Here is a 21,067-nt window from a genome sequence, read left to right as displayed (position 1 = left end):
CTCCGTTGCCGGCAGCCCACTCCACGCACTCACCACTCTCTTGAGTAAAAAAAACTTACATCTGACATCTCCTCTGTACCTACTCCCCATCACCTTAAACCTGTGACCTCTTGTAGCAACCATTTCAGCCCTGGGAAAAAGTCTCTGACTATCCACATGATCAGTGCCTCTCATCATCTTGCACTCCTCTATCAGGTCACCTCTCATCTTCCGTCACTCCAAGGAGAAAGGGCCAAGTTCACTCAACCTATCTCATGAGGCATGGTCCCAAATCCAGGCAACATCCTTGTTTTCACAGTTTTGCATCCTATCAATGTCCCGCTGTAACCTCTGACAGCCCTCCACACTATCCACAACTCCTCCAACCTTTGTGTCATTAGCAAACTTAGTAACCCATCCCTCCACTTCCTCATCCAGGTCATTTATAAAAATCACAAAGAGTAAGGGTCCCAGAACAGATCCCTGAGGCACTTCACCAGTCACCAACCTCCATCACATCCTCTTTCTTAATATCTACATGCTCAAGCTTTTCAGTCTGAAGCAAGTCATCACTACAATCACCAAGACCCTTTTACAAGATTACAAGGCAAAAAAGACCAAACTAGGAAGGTATCAAAAAATGCTGACTCAGCAAGTCAGGTAGCGTCAATGGAGAGAAATGAACAGTCAACAGTATTTCAATGAAAGGTCTTTACACAAAACATTAAGTGTTTATTTCCTTACATTGATGTTGCCTGACCTGCTGAGTTCTTCCAGCATTTTGTATGATCCATATTTTGAACATATGCAGTTCTTCTTATGTATAAGATATTAGGTTGGTTGGAGAGGTAGGTTTTGGGGACCATTTTATATTACTAAAGAAAGTTGAAGAAGGAATTTTGTTTTGAAAGAATATTGCAGAGTTTGGAAAGGCATCAGCTGTACCCACATCCATTGGCTATGGGCCAAAGAAAGCTGGTTAAGCACAACATGCAGAGCAGCAGGAATCAGAAGCTTGTCGCCTTCAGAGATTCCCAAATGGGACCACAGAAACATTGGGAAATACAGTTGTGAATTTTAAACTCAAAATATTATCTATAGAATAAAACAGAAGAAAAACAGACCTCTCTATGCTAGATGTGAGCAAATCATTTTCTGTATGAAGGTCACAGGGGTTCAGGAAGATATAAACATGTAAAATCAGCAGCCTGTTGAAGGCAGGTCGTGAATTGATTACATTCAGCCTCAGAAACACTTACCTACAATGCAGCTCCTGTTAGCACGGAATGAATACTGACAACAGAATAACATCTCTTTTTGTTCAACTTCTGCTGTCAGAACAGCAATAAGTGGATGGAGGTAGCTGTTCTAATTATCCACCAATTCTATTTCATTCAGCTCTAGACTGAATTACTAGTCTTTTCCTAACTCTGGGGTGTGTCTTCGTCCAGAAAAAATGCCTGACGAGAACTGTTCTGTTAATTCCATTCAAAGGTCAAAGTCCCCTAGAGACTCAAGTGGTGATATCAACCTCTTGAGGGCACCTGCATTTCACGATCCACAGCCCAACCTCTGTAGCAAATTCTTTACATGAGTATCAGATCTGGTCTTCTGAAGCACAGATCTCCCAAATCTGGATCAATTTCCTTCTCAGATTTAACTAATGCTTAGGAGGGAGGGATGTGGGAGAGGAGCTTTATGCTCACTGGTAAAGCTGCTGAGACACTACCTGATCTCTGTGTTATCTCCTTCATTTGCTGATGTTTATGTTTTGCTTTATATTCTGTTAATGTGGCTGGAAGAAATCTGACTCAGATGAACTATTAACTGCACTTCCCTGTCACACTTTAACAAGGGTAGGATCGCACACAAATTATTTTACAAATCTGTTAGCAGGTGATGAGTCTGAGTACAGAGAGGAAATTAAGAACCTGGTCACATGGTGCGAAGACAATAACCTATCCCTCAACGTCAGCAAAACGAAGGAATGTGTTGTTGACTTCAGGAGTAGCGGACCGCACAACCCCATCTACATTGGTGGTGCGCAGGTTGAACAGGTCAAAAGCTTTAAGTTCCTCGGGGTGAATATCACAAATGACCTGACTTGGTCTAACCAAGCAGAGTCCACTGCCAAGAAGGCCCACCAGCGCCTTTGCTTCCTGAGAAAGCTGAAGAAATTTGGCCTGTCCCCTAAAACCCTCACTAATTTTTATAGGTGCACCGTAGAAAACATTCTTCTAGCGTGCATCACAACCTAGTATGACACACACAAACCAATCTTCCATCCTTGGAACAACAACACACACAAAATGCTGGTGGAACACAGCAGGCCAGGCAGCATCGATAGTGAGAAGCGCTGTTGACGTTTCAGGCCGAGACCCTTTGGCCCGAAATGTCGACAGTGCTTCTCCTTATAGATGCTGCCTGGCCTGCTGTGTTCCACCAGCATTTTGTGTGTGTTGTTTGAATTTTCAGCATCTGCAGATTTCCTCGTGTTTGCTGACTTGCACAACCTTACTTTCCCTTTTCTATTTTCTTATTATGATTTATAATTTAAATTTTTATTATATTTACTTTGATTTGTACTTCAGGGAGTGCGAAGCACAGAATCAAATATCGCTGTGATGATTGTATGCTCTAGTATCAATTGTTTGGTGACAATAAAAGTAAAGTAAGGATAAAGGGCATGAGAAAATCTAAGCCTTGAGGATTTGTCATTAAATCTGGTAGATCAGAAAATTTTAAACACGAGAAAATCTGTAAGTCCAAAGCAACACACAAAATGTTGGAGGAACTCAGCAGGTCAGGCAGCATTTATGGAAATAAATAAACAGTCATGTTTCAGGCCAAGACCCTGAGAAGGGAGAAGATGCCAGAATAAAAAGGTGAGGGGAGGGGAACAAGACTATCTGGAAGGTGATAGGTGAAGCCAGGTCAAGGGCTGGAGAAGAAGGAATCTGATAGGAGAGGAGAGTGGACCATAGGAGGAAAGGAAGTGGGGGGGGACCCAGGGGAAAGTAATAGGCAGGTGTGAAGAGGTAGGTCAGAATGTGAAATAGATGGGGGGAATTAATTTACCAGAAGGAAAAAGTGATATTCATACCATCAGGTTGGAGGCTACCCAAATGGAATACAAGTTGTTGCTCCTCCACCCAGAGGGTGGCCTCATCTTGGCACAAGAGGAGGCTATGGACCAACATGTTGGAATGGGAATGGGAATTGGAATTAAAATGATTGTCCACTGGGATGTCATGTTTGTGGCAGATGGAGTGGAGGTGCTCGACAAAGTGGTCCCTCAGTTTACAACAAGTCTCACCAATGTAGAAGAGGCTGTATTGGGAGCACCAGATACAACAGGTGACCCCAGTGGATTTGCAGCTGAAGTATTTCCTCACCTGGAAGGACAGTTTGGAGCCCTGAATGGAGGTAAGGGAGGAGGTATTTGGGCAGGTGCACTTAGACCACTTGTAAGAATAAGGGAGATTAGTGGAGAATGACAAATGGACAAGAGAATCGCAGACGGAATGATACCTGTGGAAAGCGAAGTGGAGGAGGGGGGAAAGCTAAAGATATGTTTAGTGCTAGGATCCCTGTGGAGACAGCAGAAGTTTGCAAAGAATAATATGTTGGATCTGGAGACTGATGTGGTGGTATGCAAGGAGAAGAGGAACTCTATCACTGTTAAGGCAGTTGGGAGATGAAGTGAGTGCGGATGTTTGGGAAATGGAGGATATGCGGGTAAGGGCAACATCAAGAGTGGAGGGAGGGAAATTCCATTCTTTGGAGAAGAAGGACTTCTCTGATGTCCTGGAATGGAAAGCGTGTCCTGGGAACAGATGTGGCAGAGACAAAGAAACTGGGAAAGGGGAATAGCATTTTTACAGGAGAAAGGGTGGGAAGAGGTACAGTTGAGATAACCGTGGGAATTATAAAAATGATGGTTGACAGTTTGTCCCAAGAGATGGAGACAGAGATCAAGAAAGGGGAGAGGTGTCAGAGATGGACCAAGTGAATTCTAGGGCAGGGTGCAATGTTGATAAAATTTCAATATAGGTGTATGAAGTAGCGCCAATGCATTTGTCAATGTAGCAGAGGAAGAGTTGGGGAAGGCTTCAAACATCAGCTGTTGTATATAGCCAACAAAGAGGTAGGCATAGCTGGGGCCCATGTAAGTGCCCATAGCTATCCCTCGAGTTTGGAGAAAGGGGGAGGAGCTGAAGGAAAAATTGTTGAGGGTGAGAACCAGTTCTGCCAGACAGAGGAGGATGATGGTGAAGGACAATTCTTTTGTTAAGAAAGCAGCAGAGCACTTTGAGGCCTTCTTTATGGGGGATTGAAGTGTATAGGGACTGAACATCCATGGTGAAGATGAGGCAGTCAGAGTCAGGGAATTGAAAGTTACTGAGGAGATCGAGGGCATGAGAAGTGTCACAGATGTAGGTGGGGAAGGGACTGAAACGGGTAATAGAATGGAACTGAGGTATGAAAACACAAGTTCAGTGGGGCAAGAGCAGGCAGGGTCAGTGGGGGTGTGGCATCCTTGCCAAAAAACTGGGCTCAGAGACGGAGGCAATGGAAGGAGAGCTCGATGTCATGGGGGACACTAAAGTGCAGGTGAGAATTTTCTGCCTCAGGGAAGGTCAGAGGGAATGCCCTTCAGCCCAAAGTGCTGTGCTGAACATGTACTTACCTCAGAAATTGCCAAGGGTTACCCATAGCCCTCTATTTTTCTAAGCTCCATGTACTAATCCAGGAGTCTCTTAAAAGACCCTATTGTATCCTCCTCCACCACCGTCGCCGGCAGCCCATTCCATGCACTCACCACTCTGCGTAAAAACTTACCACTGACATCTCCTCTGTACCTACTTCCAAGCACCTTAAAACTGTGCCCTCTTGTGTTAGCCATTTCAGCCCTGGGAAAAAGCCTCTGACTATCCATATGATCAATGCCTCTCATCATCTTATACACCTCTATCAGGTCACCTCTCATCTTCCGTTGCTCCAAGGAGAAAAGGCCGAGTTCACTCGATTTATTCCACATCCTTCCTGTAGTGAGGCGACCAGAACTGAGCACAGTACTCCAAGTGGGGTCTGACCAGGGTCCTATATAGCTGAAACATTACCTCTCGGCTCCTAAGCTCAGTCCCACGGTTGGTGAAGGCCAATGCACCATATGCCTTCTTAACACACAGTCAACCTGCACAGCAGCTTTGAGTGTCCTATGGACTTGGACCCAAGATCCCTCTGATCCTCCACACTGTCAAGAGTCTTACCATTAATACTATATTATGCCATCATATTTGACCTACCAAAATGAAGCACCTCACACTTAACTGGGTTGAACTCCATATGCCACTTGTCAACCCAATTTTGCATCCTGGTGAAGACCTAGTGACAATTAGAGCTGGGATCAGAGAGGGGAAGAGAGCAGGTGGTGTCAGGAGAGTGGAGAGTTGGGGTGGGAGGAAGATGGAGGCTTTGAGATTCCAAGAGCTGGTGGTGTGGCCTGAGAGACATGGTGCTGGAAAGTGGTGATACTGGCTTCCCGGTGGCAGCGAGTAAAGTCTCACTCTGGAGTTGCGTTACTGGTGGTCAAGGTCCAAGCTGGAACCAGAGGTAGAGGCTGTGCAAAGGGAAGATTTTTTTGGGAGCAAAGGACTTGCTCAACTGCTAGCTCTCACACATGATACTTGGATTTAACTCACCTAACTCTTAACAAATTCCTGTTAAATGAGGATCAGAATTGTTCAACTCTCTGAGATCCCACCACAGCAGAGTGGATATAGCAATGCTGCCAGCTGCAGGACAGGAAAGGAAATGAGCCATGCAGCTGGAAGACAGCTTGCTTAAAGGCTCCTCAAAGTGGATCAAGGCTCTTTCACAGGTCAACAGTTTGTGGCCACTTTCACCAATTTACTTTAACATTTTCAGTTCTTCGGTGCCATTTTCATCAAAGATATTGGTATTTGTTTATTATTATCACATGCACCATGATACAGTGAAAAGCTTGTTTTGTATAGTGTTCATACTGCTCAAAGTATTACATTGAGGTAAAACAAGATACAATGATAGCAATAGCTACAGTGAGAGTGCAGTGCAGGTAAACAATAAAGTGCAAGACCACTTTAGTGTAAGTAAGGTAGATTGTGTGGTGAGTAAATCTTATTGTAGAACAGGTGAGTTCAAGAATTTGTTAACAGCAGGATTGAAGCTGCCTTTGAGCCTGGTGGTGATAAAGTTTGAAAGCCTGGGTGTAATTGGAGCGTCAGTGCTGGGAACATTGGCTTGAGTAGATTTCTGGTAGATTTTCCTGGTGGATTTGGAGGATTTTGGAAAGACTTGTGGTATCCTACCAATGAGTTGAGATGCTTGCTGTTGTTGTTACAGATCTCAGAAGTATGGATGGGTAAGGATGACTACCACCCAGCACACTCGGGACTTCACTGAGAGCAGATATTCCAGACAATAGGATGTTTTTCTATTAATGCCAAACACAAATTTTCTTAAAAATGTTAACTGGAAACAGAACACTATCATACTGACCCATGATGTTGTGCTGACCTTTGAACTACTCTGAGATCAATCTAACCCATCCCTTGTACATAGTGTTCCATTTTTCTATTATCCATGTGTCTATCTAAGAGCTCTTAAATGTCATTAATGTATCTGCTCTACTACCACCCCTGGCAGGGCATTCGGCACACTATCTGGGTGAAAAACATACTTCTGACATCTCCCCTATACTTTCCTCCAAATACCTTAAAATTATGCCCCCTTGTATGAGCAATTTCCACTCTGGCTGTCTACTCAATCTACACTTCTTATAATCTTGTATACCTCTGTCATCCTCACTTGCTCTAAACAGAAAAGCCCTTATTCAACTTATCCTCATAAAACATGTTCTCTAATCCAGGCAGTATCATGGTCAATTTCCTCTGTACCCTCTCTAAGCTTCCATATCCTTCCTATAATAAGGCAACCAGACTGAACACAATAATCAAAATGCATCCAGTAATTTTAGTACAAGCACAGGAACCAGGGCCCTGGTGAGCTGGGGTCCCAGCAGGTGAGCAGGGAGCACAGTTAGCATTGTCCAGGGAATCAAATGTTGTTATCTTTAAATATCCTTTCCCTCTTTCAATCAGAAGGTTGTATAGGCACATTGCAAGCAGAGGTAAATTCAATCATTGTTACCTGCTCTTATTTCAATGCAAGAAGGCTGACAGGTAAAGCAGATGAACTCAGGGCATGGCAAGTGTATTAAAAGCAAAAAGGTAACTAATGAGAGAATAGGTTCCCTAAAGGATCAGTGTGGTCATACTGTATATGTGTGGAGCCATGGAAGAAAGTTGCTCAGACAGAAATCAACATTATGGAGAAGGTGCCAGCTGTTCTGAAGCAGTTTAGAAGTGCATAAATACACACGGTCTGACTAGGGTTATCCTAAGATGTGGGAAGCAAGAAATTCCTGTGATCTGACAGAGATATTTGTATATTTGTTAGCCATGGATAAGGTACCAGAAGACTGGAATGTGGCTAATATGCCTTTATTTAAGAAGGGCAGCAATGATAAGCTAAAGAACTACAGGCTGTTGAGCCTAACATCAGTGGTGGAAAAGTTACTGGAGGGAATTCTGAGGGACAGGATCTACCAGCATTTGGAAAGGCAAGGACTGATTAGAGATTGTTATCATGCCCTTGTGCTTGTGTAATTATATCTCACAAACGTGTTTGCACTTTTGAAGAGGTAGCAGAGAATATTGATAAAGATGGGGCATTTATCTATTGTACATGAACTTTAGTAAGTCCTTTGACATGAGAGGCTGGTCTGGAAGTTTAGATTGCATGGGATTCAGGGTGAGCCAGCCAGATGGATACAAGTTGGCTTGATAGAACATAGAATATAGTAAACCTAGAGCACAATACAGGCCCTTCGGCCCAAAAGCTGTGCTGAACATGTACTTACCTTAGAAATTACTTGGAGTTACCCTTAGACCTCTATTTTTCTAAGCTCCATATACCAATCCAGGAGTCTCTTAAAAGACCCTATCGTATCTACCACCGTCGCCAGCAGCCCATTCCATGCACTCTCTGTGTAAAAACTTACCACTGACATCTTCTCTGTACCTGCTTCCAAGCACCTTAAAACTGTGCCCTCTTGTGTTAGCCATTTTAGCCCTGGGAAAAAGCCTCTGACTATCCATACGATCAATGCCTCTCATCATCTTATACACCTCTATCAGGTCACCTCTCATCTTCCGTTGCTCCAAGGAGAAAAGGCCGAGTTCACTCGACTTATTCCACATCCTTCCTGTAGTGAGGCGACCAGAACTGAGCACCAAGTGGGGTCTGACCAGGGTCCTATATAGCTGCAACATTAACTCTCGGCTCCCAAGCTCAGTCCCACAGTTGGTGAAGGCCAATGCACCATATGCCTTCTTAACCACACAGTCAACCTGCACAGCAGCTTTGAGTGTCCTATGGACTTGGACCCACGATCCCTCTGATCCTCCACACTGTCAAGAGTCTTACCATTAATACTATATTCTGCCATCATATTATCTGGGTTGAACTCCATATGCCACTTGTCAACCCAGTTTTGCATCCTATCAATGTCCCACTGCAACCTCTGACAGCCCTCGACACTATCCACAACATCCCTAACCTTTGTGTCATCAGCAAATTTACTAACCCATCCCTCCACTTACTTATCCAGGTCATTTATAAAAATCGCAAAGAGAAGGGGTCCCAGAACAGATCCCTGAGGCACACAACTGGTCATCAACCTTCATGCAGAATATGACCTGTCTACAACCAGTCTTTGCCTTCTGTGGGCAAGCCAATTCTGGATCCATAAAACAATGTCCCCTTGGATCCCATGCTTCCTTACTTTCTCAATAAGCCTTGTATGGGGTACCTTATCAAATGCCTTGCTGAAGTCCATATACACTACATCAACTACTCTACCTTCATCAATGTGTTTAGTCACATCCTCAAAAAATTCAATCAGGCTTGTAAGGTACAACCTGCCTTTGACAAAGCCATGCTGACTACTCCTAATTATATTACGCCTCTCCAAATGTTCATAAATCCTGCCTCTCGGGATCTTTTCCATCAACTTGCCAACCATTCAAGTAAGACTCACTGGTCAATAATTTCCTGGGCTATCTCTACTCCTTTTCTTGAATAAGGGAACAACATCCACAACCCTCCAATCCTTTGGAACCTCTCCCGTCCCCATTGATGATGCAAAGATCATCGCCAGAAGCTCAGCAATCTCCTCCCTCGCCTCCCACAGTAGCCTGGGATACATTTTGTACAATCCCGGAGACTTATCCAACTTGAGACTTTCCAAAAGCTCCAGCACGTCCCTTTCTTAATATTTATATGCTTAAGCTTTTCAGTCCTCTGTAAGTCATTCCTACAATCGCCAAGATCCTTTTTCATAGTGAATACTGAAGCACTTCAGTATTAAGTACTTCTGCTATCTCTTCTGGTTGCATATACACTTTTCCACTGTCACACTTGATTGGTCCCATCCTCTCATGCCTTAGCCTCCTGCTCTTCACTTAAATGTGAGTGCCTTGAGGTTTTCCTTAGTTCTGCCTTTCAAGGCCTTCTCATGGTCTCTTCTGGCTCTCCTAATTTCATTCTTAAGCTCCTTCCTGCTAGCCTTATAATCTTCTAGATCTCTATCGTTACCTAGTTTTTTGAACCTTTCATAAGCTTTTCTTTTCTTCTTGATTAGATCTACAACAGCCTTTGTACACCACTGTTCCTGTACCTTACCATCCTTTCCCTGTCTCATTGGAATGTACCTATGCAGAACTCCACACAAATATTCCCTGAACATTTGCCACATTTCTGCCATATATTTCCCTGAGAACATCTGTTCCCAATTTATGCTTCCAAGTTCCAGCCTGATAGCCTCATATTTCCCCTTACTCCAATTAAATGCTTTCCTAACTTGTCTGTTCCTATCCCTCTCCAATGCTCTAGTAAAGGAGATAGAATTGTGGTCACTATCGCCACAATGCTCTCCCATTGAGAGACCTGATACCTGACCAGGTTCATTTCCCAATACCAGATCAAGTACAGCCTCTCCTCTTGTAGGCTCATCTACATACTGTGTCAGGAAACTTTTCTGAACATACCTAACAAACTCCACCCCATTTAAACCCCTTAGTCTAGCAGAATGTCAATCAATATTGGGGAAATTAAAATTTCCCACCACGACAATCCTGTTATTATTACACCTTTCCAGAATCTATCTCCCTATTGCTCCTCAATGTCCCTGTTACTATTGGGTGGTCTTATAAAAAGTACCCAGTAGAGTTATTGACCCCTTCCTGTTCCTAACTTCCACCCACAGAGACTCAGCAGACAATCCCTCCATGACTTCCTCCTTTTCTACAGCTGTGACACTATCTCTGATCAGCAGTGCTATGCCCCCACCTCTTTTGCCTCCCTCCCTGTCCTTTCTGAAACATCTAAAGCCTGGCACTCTAAGTAACCATTCCTGCCCCTGAACCATACAAGTCTATGTAATGGCCACAACCTCATAGCTCCAAGTACTGATCCAAGCTCTAAGCTCATCTGTTTTGTTCATAATACTCCTTGCATTAAAATACACATCTCAAACCATCAGTCTGAGTGCATCCCTTCTCTATCACCGGCCTATCCTTCCTCTCACACTGTCTCCAAGCTTTCTCTATTTGTGAGCCAATCACCCCTTCCTCCGTCTCTTCAGTTCGGTTCCCACCCCCCAGCAATTCTGATAGTAAGAGTTAAAAGGGGAGACTCCCCTCTCCTCTGAGGGGTGACTCAGAAGGCTAGAGCTTCATTCTTAACAGTGTAGAAGAATGCCCCTCCCCTTCTTACCCCATCCCTGATATATTTAGTTTTTTTCTCTCTCTGCCCATCACTCTGCCTGTTCTCCATCTCTCTCTGGTGCTCCCCTCCCTCTTTCTTTCTTCCTAGGCCTCCTGTCCCATGATCCTTTCCCTTCTCTAGCTCTGTATCCCTTTTGCCAATCACCTGTCTGGCTCTCAGCTTCACCCCACCCCCTCCAGTCTTCTCCTATCATTTCGCATTTTCTCCTCCCCCTCCAAACTTTTCCCCCCTTCAAATCTCTTACTATGCCTCTTGTGCCAGGGAGGAGGTACAGGGGTCTGAAGACACTCAACATTTTAAAAACAGCTTCTTCCCTCTGCCACCAGATTTCTGAATGGGCAAAGAACCCATGCAAACTACCTCACTTTTTTTCTTTTTTCTCTTTTTGTACTACTTAAATATATATCTATATTCTTATTGTAATATATTTTTATAATTATTATGTGATGCACGGTACTATTGCCACAAAATAAATATCAAATCACACAACATATGCCAGTGATTCTGATCCTGACAATAGGTAAAGGACAGGTGAATTGGATTGTAATTACTTTAATTTAGCAAGAGCCCACTGAGAAAGTTGAGAATTATGCTGAACAAAAATATCAGACATATGAGGAACATAGTGGCCTAAATCGGATGATGACGTCTTCTTTACAACTTCTGAATGATGGCATGGGTTCACATCTGACCAGGCTACACATTACCAGCTAAGAATTTGATTAAACGTATAGCCAATGAGAGCAGAAGCGGAGAGGGAGGAAAGCAGGAAAGAGTGGAGCTATAGTAGCAGGTGTAAGACAGGATAGACAGGATCATGTGGCATGTTTTAGGTACAGAGAGAGAAGGCATGTGGACCTGGATTGTAAGAACAGGGGGAAAATGCCAAGATGAGTGCAGTAATTGTGGGAAAAACAGGGTATGATCAGGACAATTGTTGGTCTAAAGACGGAATGAGGTGGGGAGCAGAACAAGAACCATGAACCCAGTCAGCTGAGGATCACCCCTCTACTTTGAGCAGTAGTGTAGTGCAATGTGCCTTTCAGATCGCTGTAGAGAAGTTAAAATGACTCCTGATGAAATAACTAGTGACAGTCCTCGGTGGGAAGGACGGGAACCCTTGAAATTTTGTCAATGTGCATTATGTTGGTAGAGACTGGGGCTACAATATTGATAACAAACTCTGATTTACCCATTGTAAGTAAAATGATATCGTCATGGGAGTGGGGAGGTGGGAGGATCCAGTTTTCTCAATTAAGTGAACCTGTTCCAATACAGATTGAGGACATGAGTGTGCATTATCAAAATACAGGACTGAAGGTAAACCTAGTCAAGGTACAGTTCGTTCAACCTGAAATAGTGTGTTTGGGAAACAAGATTAGAAAAGATGAGAAAGTATTACCCAAGGGGCATATAGGCCTCCAAAGAGTAGCCGAGATGTGGGGTTGATATTGTAAAGGGAACTGAAAAATGCATGCAATAAGAGTAATGCCACAATTGTAATGGGGGACTTCAATATGCAATGGGATTGGGAAAACCAGGTTGGTGTTGGATCGCAAGAGAGAGAATTTGTTAAATACATACGAGATAGATTTTTAGAGCATCTTGTGCTTGATTGAATTCATACTGCAGTTTGAGAGGAAGAAGCACAAATCACATGTATCGGTATTGCAATGGAATAATGAAAATTACAGAGACATGAGAGAGGAGCTTGACCAGGTGGATTGGAGGGGGATACTGTCAGGGATGATGGCAGAACAGATCTGACTGAAGTTCCTGGGAATAGTTCACAAAGCACAGGATAGATATGTCCCATAGAAGTTGTTCTCAAATGGCAGGGCTAGGCTACGGTGGCTGACAAGGGAAGTTAAGGACTACATAAAAGCCAAGGAAAGGACATATAAGGTAGCAAAAATGATTGGGAAGTTTTTAAAATCCAACAAAAGGCAACTAAAAAAAAGCTATAAGAAGAGAAAAGAATAAATATAAGGGCAAACTAACCAATAATATAAAGCGGGATATTTAAAGTTTTTTCGGTTATATAAAGAGTAAAAGGCAGGTGAGAGTTGATATTGGACCACTGGAAAATGATGCTGGTGAGATAGTAATGGGGGACAAAGAAATAGCAGAACTTAATGGTACTGTCTTCACAGTGGAAAACACTAGCAGTGTGCCAGAGGTCCGTGAGTGTCAGGCAGCAAGAGAGAGCGCCATTGCTATTACAAAGGAAAAAAGTGCTTTGCAAACTCAAAGGTCTTAAGGTAGATAAGTCACCTGCAGCAGATGGACTACATCCCGGAATCCCGAGAGAGGTCACTGAAGAGATAGAAGATGAGGACAGAGCGAAGACTTCTGTGCATGTATTTGTTTAACGTGTACTAGATGTTGCACTCCAAGATACTTCACAAATTAACCAACTGATTCCGATGGCATGGAAACCATGATGATTGGAACTAATGGATTAGTTGCAGCATTCATCCGCCTTCACAGCCGTTGAGTTCAAAGTAACTTGTCCGCCTGTTCCACCATTGAGGTTTTGGTTGGATTGTTCTTTGTCAGGGACCTCACCCTCGACCTTACTGCCATAGGTGACCTTACCAGGAGCATAGCTCCAGATGGCATCGCTCTCAGGATCTCAGGACCACACAAGCTTCAACACCATGACAAGGTGACAATCCACAGAGGAGCCAAGAGATAACAGAAGCATTGGTCATGATCTTTCAATAATCACTTGATTCTGGCATGGTCCCAGAGGACTGGAAAATTGCACATGTCACTCCACTCTAAGAAGGGAAGACAAAAGGAAAGAAAATTATAGGCCAGTTAGCCTAACCTCAGTGGTTGGGGAAGTGTTGAAGTCCATTATTAAGGATGAGGTTTCTGGGTACTTGGAGACTAATAATAAAATAAGTCAAAGTCAGTACAGTTTCTGTCAGGGGAAATCTTGCTTGACAAATTTGTTATAATTGTTTGAGAACGTAACAAGCTGGACAAAGGAGAGGCAGTGGATATCATTTACTTGGATTTTCAGAAGGCATTTGATAAGGTACCTCACATGAGGCTGCTTAAGATAAAATCCCTTGGTGTTATAGGAAAGATACTGGCATGGATAGAGGAATAGCTGGCAGGCAGAAGGAAGTGAGTGGGGATAAAGGGTGCCTTTTCTGGTTGGCCGCCAGTGGTTAGTGGTGTTCCTCAGGGGTCAGTGTTGGGACCGTGACTTTTCGCATTGTTTGTCAATGATTTAGATAATGGAATTGATGGTTTTGTGGCAAAGGTTGCGGATGAAACAAAGATAGGTGGAGGGATAGGTAGTGCTGAGGAAGTAATGTGATTGCAGCAGAACTTAGACAAATTGGAAGAATGGGCAAAAAAGTGGTTTGGTAAAAAGAACAATAGTGCATACTATATTCTAAATGGGGAAAATTTTTAACATCAGAGGTGCAAAGGGACTTGGAATTCCTTGGACAACCCCCAGAAGGTTAATTCACAGCTTAAATCTGTGGTAAATATGGCAAATACGATGTTGGCATTCATTTCAAGGGGAATAGAATATAAAAACAAGGAGATAATGCTGAAACTGCGATCTATACAACATTTGCTGTCTGGCTCTTGACTGTAGTCCAGACAAACATTCTACCATTAGAAGGTATTAGTCCTGGACTGGACTAGATATCAGACAACCAGATGAATAAATGGGTGGGTGAAGATGCCCCCTGTGTGCTTCATTCGCAATCTCACTCTGACTACATGTTCTGGGAGGCTGTGAAAATGAGAGGAGCCCACTGTTCGTTGCAGCAGTCATCCACGTTCCTGACAAGGTGACAATCAGAAGTACTGCCTCATAAGGAAGTCATTAAGAAAAGGTTAATGGATCAATAGAACAGGGCCAAAGTGGCTCTAGAGAACCCTTGGGACAGTATTTAGAATTGGGATTTGAATGTACACCTGCATCCCTGGATTGGACTTAACTCTCATATTATCATTGTGGTACAGCTGTTTGTTATAGTGATAGTTATTATTTAGAGTGCAGGTAAAGCTTTGGCATTAGGGGCATGGTCATTTAGTAGGCTAATAAAAGAATACTGTTAGGGATCTGCTCTTTAGGCCTTAATGGTCATTCTAGGCCAAGGGCCTAGAGGGGGGACTTGGGGGAAAGAATAGTGAGGTCTACTAACCAGCATGAACCTCATTACTATTTTCTAATGTGGTAACAGGGAACTGCTGACAAAAGTAGAGACATGGAATGCGGCAGTGATGATACGCACATTTCAGGAACTTCACTACTTATGTTATAATGTGCACCCATCTTTGTAATAGAACATTGGATTTACTGTTAGACCAGTGGATAATCAGGACCTAGTCTGTAACTTAATTAAGTCTGTAGCCAATATTCTGTTACCAAAATGTTAATTTTACTGGTAATCTCATCAACCAAGAATCTAAAAGTTTGACCAAATTCATGCTCAGGTCAATCAGCTTTGACTGGTGCATTCGTTATTCGAGCACCAACTCTGTATGATCTTTCAGTTTGTTTCAATCATACTGTGATCACATTTTCCAAGAGGACCCCTAACTAAAAGATCACTATGAAGTCCTCCTCAAGCCTGCTTCGACCATCTTGATTTATCCAATCTATGTGCAAGTAAAAGTACCCCATGATAACTGCTGTTCTATTCTTACATGCCTCAGATATTTTTCTATTTATTGCCTGTGCCACAGTAATGTTATTTGTGGAAATAGACAACTCCACCGGTTATTTTTTCCCTTTATTATTCCTAACCTCTACCCAGATGGATTCAACATTCTGCTCCTGAGATCTTGTATCAGCTCTCACTATTGCCCTGATCTCTAATTAAGAGCGCTACCCCACTTCCCTTACCTTCCTGCCTATCCTTCCATATTAACTGATATCCTTGGATATTTAATTACCAATCCTCTCCACCCTGCACCCACACCTGTGTAATGGCCACTAAATCTCTTTGTACTGATTTGAACCACACTTTTACCCACTTCCAGTCATTGACATCTTACTCACACTTACTTACTGATGATTACTCATACTCACCTATTCTCTTTGTCACTCTCATTTTTCTAATCATTTCAATTACTCAAATCTATATAATTGTGATTGTATAGAAAAAGCATTGAACAAATTAGAGATGCGTGCAATAAGGTGCAACACTAATTATGGGGACATATAGATTGGGCAAACCAAAATGGTGATGATATGGCAGAGGAATTTCTGGGATGCAGTGTATAATGAGAAAAACTAATGACCACCCTGGTGTGTGCTTCCTTGGGAGGGGCGAGGGGGAGGGGAATGGTCTTTCCCAGCATGATCCAGACTCTGGGACAGTCCCGTTGGATAAAGAGTGGTTAATCTAACATGTAACACACACAAAATGCTGGAGGAAGTCAGAAGGTCAAGCTTCATCTATGAAGGGTAATAAAACTGTCAACATTTCAGCCCCAAACCGGACCTGCATTTTGTATGTGTTGTGAAAGATTTCCAGCATCATCTGCAGAATCTCTTGTGTCTTTGGTTAATGTACTCCCACTGTTTTTTTTTGAAAGGGAAGTAGACAGGAAGCAGGGAATCACAGACCGGTCTGCTTGACATCAAGTTGTGGGGGAAATACTGGGTCAATATGAAAGGTGCACTAGCAGATTACTTGGCAAAGAGTGACAGATTAGTCGAAGTGGATTTATGACCGCGAAATCAGATTTGTTATAGTGTCGTGGTTACTTGAAATGACCTGGAGACACAGACATTTCTTCAAGAAAATTAAACCTTTATTTGCAAACAAAGGCTGAGGCAATCAATGAACTTGTCAACGAAAGCCCACCGAGCTCCGGTGTACAGTATTCTTTATAGTAATTACTTATCTCAGTTACATTTCGGTTTCATCGACATACCCAATCGAGTTTTAATTGCATATCATTTACATATGAATTAATTAATCATGAATTAATTAATTTTGCCTAGCTCTCGGTGCGCCACCATTATGTTTCACCCGCCCGCATTGGGACCTTATTCGTGGCCAAGATTATGTTTTCCAGACAACTTCCCTCACATTACATTCCTGCTCGCAGCATCCTGTCCGCCACCGTTATCTCGTACTAAACAAAGGTTGAGTGTAATACATGGGATACATCTCAGCTAACAGTGATGCAAAACAAACAGGTGTTCTGTAAGTGCCATAATATGCAGCTAAGAGAGCACAAAGTATCTAGTGAAAACAACATAACAAAATATGTCTAGAAAATAACACATATTAATATTCGGTACCTAGAAGTGATTACATAGTAAATAGCTAATACATAGTGATTATATTTCAGGTATATATAATGATTATGTCAGGTACATTTCTCAATAATAGGATATAGCCAGCAGAGCAGATGAGAGAGAACTAGTGGGAGGGGTGTATTTGGACTTTCAGAAAGTTGCTGATAAAATCCCACGGGCGAGTCTGCGGACAAGGTCCGGTCATGGAGAGAAAACTGGGTGACCCGACAGAACACAGAAGGAACACACGGGCCTCTCTTTGAATGTGAGGCAGTGACAACAGCGTCGACAGAGGTCAGAATCAGGTTTATTAATGCTGACATATGTCGTGAAATCTGTTAGTTTGCTGCAGCAGCACAGTGCAACACATTAAAATATTGTAACAAATAATGCAGAGACATCAGATATTTACAATATATTCACAATCTGCACACAGAAAATAAATGTCGTATATCCAAGTATGTGGATGACATAAGGCTGGCTTCCAGTGTAAAGTGGGCAGATGCAGAACGATTCGCACTCCCTCCACCTCTATTTCTCCCTCGCAGCCCTAGGTATTTTCCGACCTCTTCGTTCTCCATCACAAACTCGATTCCTCGCGTCCGCCGAGGCGAACTTTACCCCGGACGTGTTAGAGCGCAGCCGTTGCCTTCTGGGATTAATATGGCGTTGCCCATGGTGAGGGTTAAGCCTGTGCAGAACCGATGGGGGTTGGGGGACAATAGTCTGTACTTGGGACCCTCGCTCCCATTCGGTGTATTCTGTGCAGATACTCTGGGGTTGGCCTCCTGGTGGGCAGTTTACACACTCTCTCGGAAGTACATAGAGAGTCTCTGGTCTCTGAGCTGCGTCCACAGCTCGCAACCTGTCTTTTTTCCCCGGGAATGGTGTTTGTCTGCCTTTCTTAACCTAACCCATCATGCTGCGTGATCTATACTTGTCACTGGTTATTTTGAATTTTCGGTTTGTCTGGATTTAAGCAGTGACTGTCTAATCCTTTCAACAGGATTATTCCGATTTTGAGGAGCAGACAAATGAACCCAGGATTAGGGAGACTCCGGAAGACATTACCTTCAGCGCCATCGTGAATACCATTGCTTTCCACCCGGCACGGGACATCATCGCAGCAGGAGATGTTGATGGAGATGTATTCGTGTATGTATTTCTATGCATGATTAACAGAATAGTACAACACTGTACATACCCTTCACCTTACGATGTTGTGCCAGCCCTTTAACTTACTTTATGATCAGTCTAACCCTTCCCTCCCACGTAGCCCTCCATTTTTCTTTCATCCTTATGCCTATCAAAGAGTCTCTTAAATGTTCCTATTTTATCTCTTCCACCACACCTGGCAGGATGTCCATGCACCGGCTATTCATTGTCATCATATGTTCTGTGCCATATGACACGGGCGATCCATGATTATTCTTGGCATCTTTGTAAAAATACTTATCTCTGATAATTTCCCTACACTTTACTCAAACACATTAAAATTACACCTCCCTTGAATTATCCATTTATCTATGGCTCTTATTACCTTGTACATTTCTATCAAATCACCTCTCATCCTTCTCCACCTCTCCAAAGAGAAAAGCCGGGCTCACTCAAGCTATCATCATAAAATACGCTCTCTAGTCTGGACAGCATCATGGTAAATCTCCTCTGCATCCTCTCTAAAGCTTCTGCATCCTTCCTGTAAATGAGGTGACCAGAGCTGAATATACTCCCAAGTGTGGTCTAAAACAGTTGAAGTACAGTAACCAAAACAATTCTCTAAATGTTTAAGATGGGAATAAATGTATAGGCCCGCTGTCTTCTGTACATTATCCTGCAGCAAACAATAATCAAAAGATAGTGACTAGTTGGATATGACCATGGCATTGCTTTTAATAGTATGTATTTTAGAAGGTACAGTTCACCATATAAGAGGAAGGCTTCTTCCAAGTTTTGTGTATATGTTCCAGTGGCACTGCCGATCTGGTTGTGAGAAGGCAGACTCAGAATCAACATTTCTTCGGTTGATGTTTACCCTTCCTGAACAGCATTATTTTAGGGGCCTACTGGATTACTCAGAGCGGTTAAGCATCAGACTCATTAGCTAATTCAAGTGAGGGCTGGTTTCCTTTCCTGAAAGTCATTGAGTTTTTGTGACAACTTGTCACAAGATGATTTCAAATTTATAAAAATTAGACTAACGGACTTGGCAGGTTGTGAGAGTGGAAAGGCTACATTTGCCAACATTGCATTGGGATTTCAAGATCTACAATTACTTGGAGATGGAATAAGAGTTATAGTTGATAAGGTATCAGTCAAGTGGACTGTTGAGTTGTGATTTAGGCAAATGGACAGTATTCCATCACAACATTGACACGTACCTTCGAGATTATGGATTGCAAGAGGTGAGTCACTTGTCACAGGACCTCCAGCCTCTCAACTGCTCTTGTAGTCATGCTGTTTATTTGGCTGCTCCAGTTCAACTTCGTTCAATAGTGATTGAATGTTGATGATGGTGGGATGGGTGAGTGAGGGGAATGTGAAATGTTGGTGGACTTGGTAGTGGCTACATCATTGATTATTTAGCTTGAGGAGGTTAGACTTTTGTCAATTGTCCAGATCTTGCTTTATTTAAGGTTTATACATGCCATGAAAATTAGTTGTAGCACAGTTCATTACAACGATGAGAAACATAAATTACATAAACTACTTAAATATAACTTGCCCAATGAAATAAACATAAACTGAATGCAAGTTGAGGTAGAATTAGTTTTTTTCAAGTCAATTCAAGAACCTGATAGCAGTGGAGAAAAAGCTGTTGTTGAACCTTGAGGTCTTCAGCTTCTGTTCCTTCTGTCTGATGGCAGCAATGAGAAGAGGCATGATGTGGTTGGTCGGGGCAACTGACGATGGATGTTGTCTTCCTGAGACACCTCTTGGAAGTGGCCTCTTATAGGGAGAGCTGTAACTGTGATGAAAAGGGCTGAGTCCACCACACTCTGTAGCTTCTTGTGATCCCATGTATTGGATTTTCCATATCAGGCTGTGATGCGACCACTCTGAATGTTTTCCACTTGTAAATCTGAAGAACTTTGCCATAGTTCTCAATGTAATGCCGAATCTCCTTACACTTACAATAAAGCAGTGATTCTGGTACGTCTTCTTTTTGATTGTGTCAATGTGTTTGAGCCCAGAATAGATTCTTTGGATTGCTGACACTTGAGTGCAACTCACCCTTTCCATCGCTGACCCCTCAATAAGGACTAGTGTGCATTTTCCCAACTTCCCCTTTCTAAGGTCCACAATCAATTCCTTCGTTTTGCTGTTGCTGAGTGCAAGATAGATATTACAACACTACTCAACCAACTGACCTATTTACATCCTCATCACTATCCATGATTCTGCTAACCACAGTGGTGTTATCAACAAATTTGTACATGGTGCTGGAGCTGTACTTAGCTACACAGTCATATGCTAAATAAATATATAAATAAGTAAAAGTCCAGGGCTTGACATTTGATGTTCATGATATCCACTGAACTTCTGTTGCTTTTCTTGTAATCAACAAGTTCTGTGTGTTCTAAATGTTGAGCACCTCCATCTATCTGCCAAAAGCAAAATGTCCTGATGGGCAACCATTTTAATTCTTATCCCCATCCCCATTCCCATTCCAACATTTAGTCCATGGCCTCTTTTTGCCACGATGGGGCAAAGGGTGAAGGAGAAACACCTCATATTCTTTCTAGGTAGTTACCAACCTGATGGCATGAACACCGATTTCTCCTTCTGGTAATATTTTTGTTCCCTGACCCTTCCCTCTTATTGTACTCCCCACTCTGGCCTCTTACTCTCACCTGCCTATCACCTCCACCTGGTGTCCCCTCCTTTTTCCCATGATCCACTCTTCTC

General features: G+C 42.8%; 1 protein-coding gene across 3 annotated transcripts in view; it reads left to right on the top strand.

Moving 5' to 3' along the window:
• Window positions 1–21,067, top strand: part of wdr55 (WD repeat domain 55) — a 60,985-nt gene that overhangs the window by 375 nt on the left and 39,543 nt on the right. The window contains exons 2-3 of one of the 3 annotated variants that reach the window (XM_059991802.1): window positions 3,244–3,405; window positions 18,168–18,316. In XM_059991802.1, the coding sequence (XP_059847785.1) occupies window positions 3,400–3,405; window positions 18,168–18,316 (155 nt within the window). In that variant the 5' untranslated portion in view covers window positions 3,244–3,399. Of the gene's footprint in view, window positions 1–3,243; window positions 3,406–16,668; window positions 17,840–17,882; window positions 18,049–18,167; window positions 18,317–21,067 lie in introns of those variants that run through there. The other 2 variants (XM_059991801.1, XM_059991803.1) reach the window with 2 other exon arrangements.

The sequence above is a fragment of the Hypanus sabinus genome, chromosome 16 (genome assembly GCF_030144855.1).
Source record: "Hypanus sabinus isolate sHypSab1 chromosome 16, sHypSab1.hap1, whole genome shotgun sequence".
NCBI lineage: Eukaryota > Metazoa > Chordata > Chondrichthyes > Myliobatiformes > Dasyatidae > Hypanus > Hypanus sabinus.
Note: the sequence above shows the minus strand (reverse complement) of the source record. Positions and strands in the feature narration are given on the sequence as shown.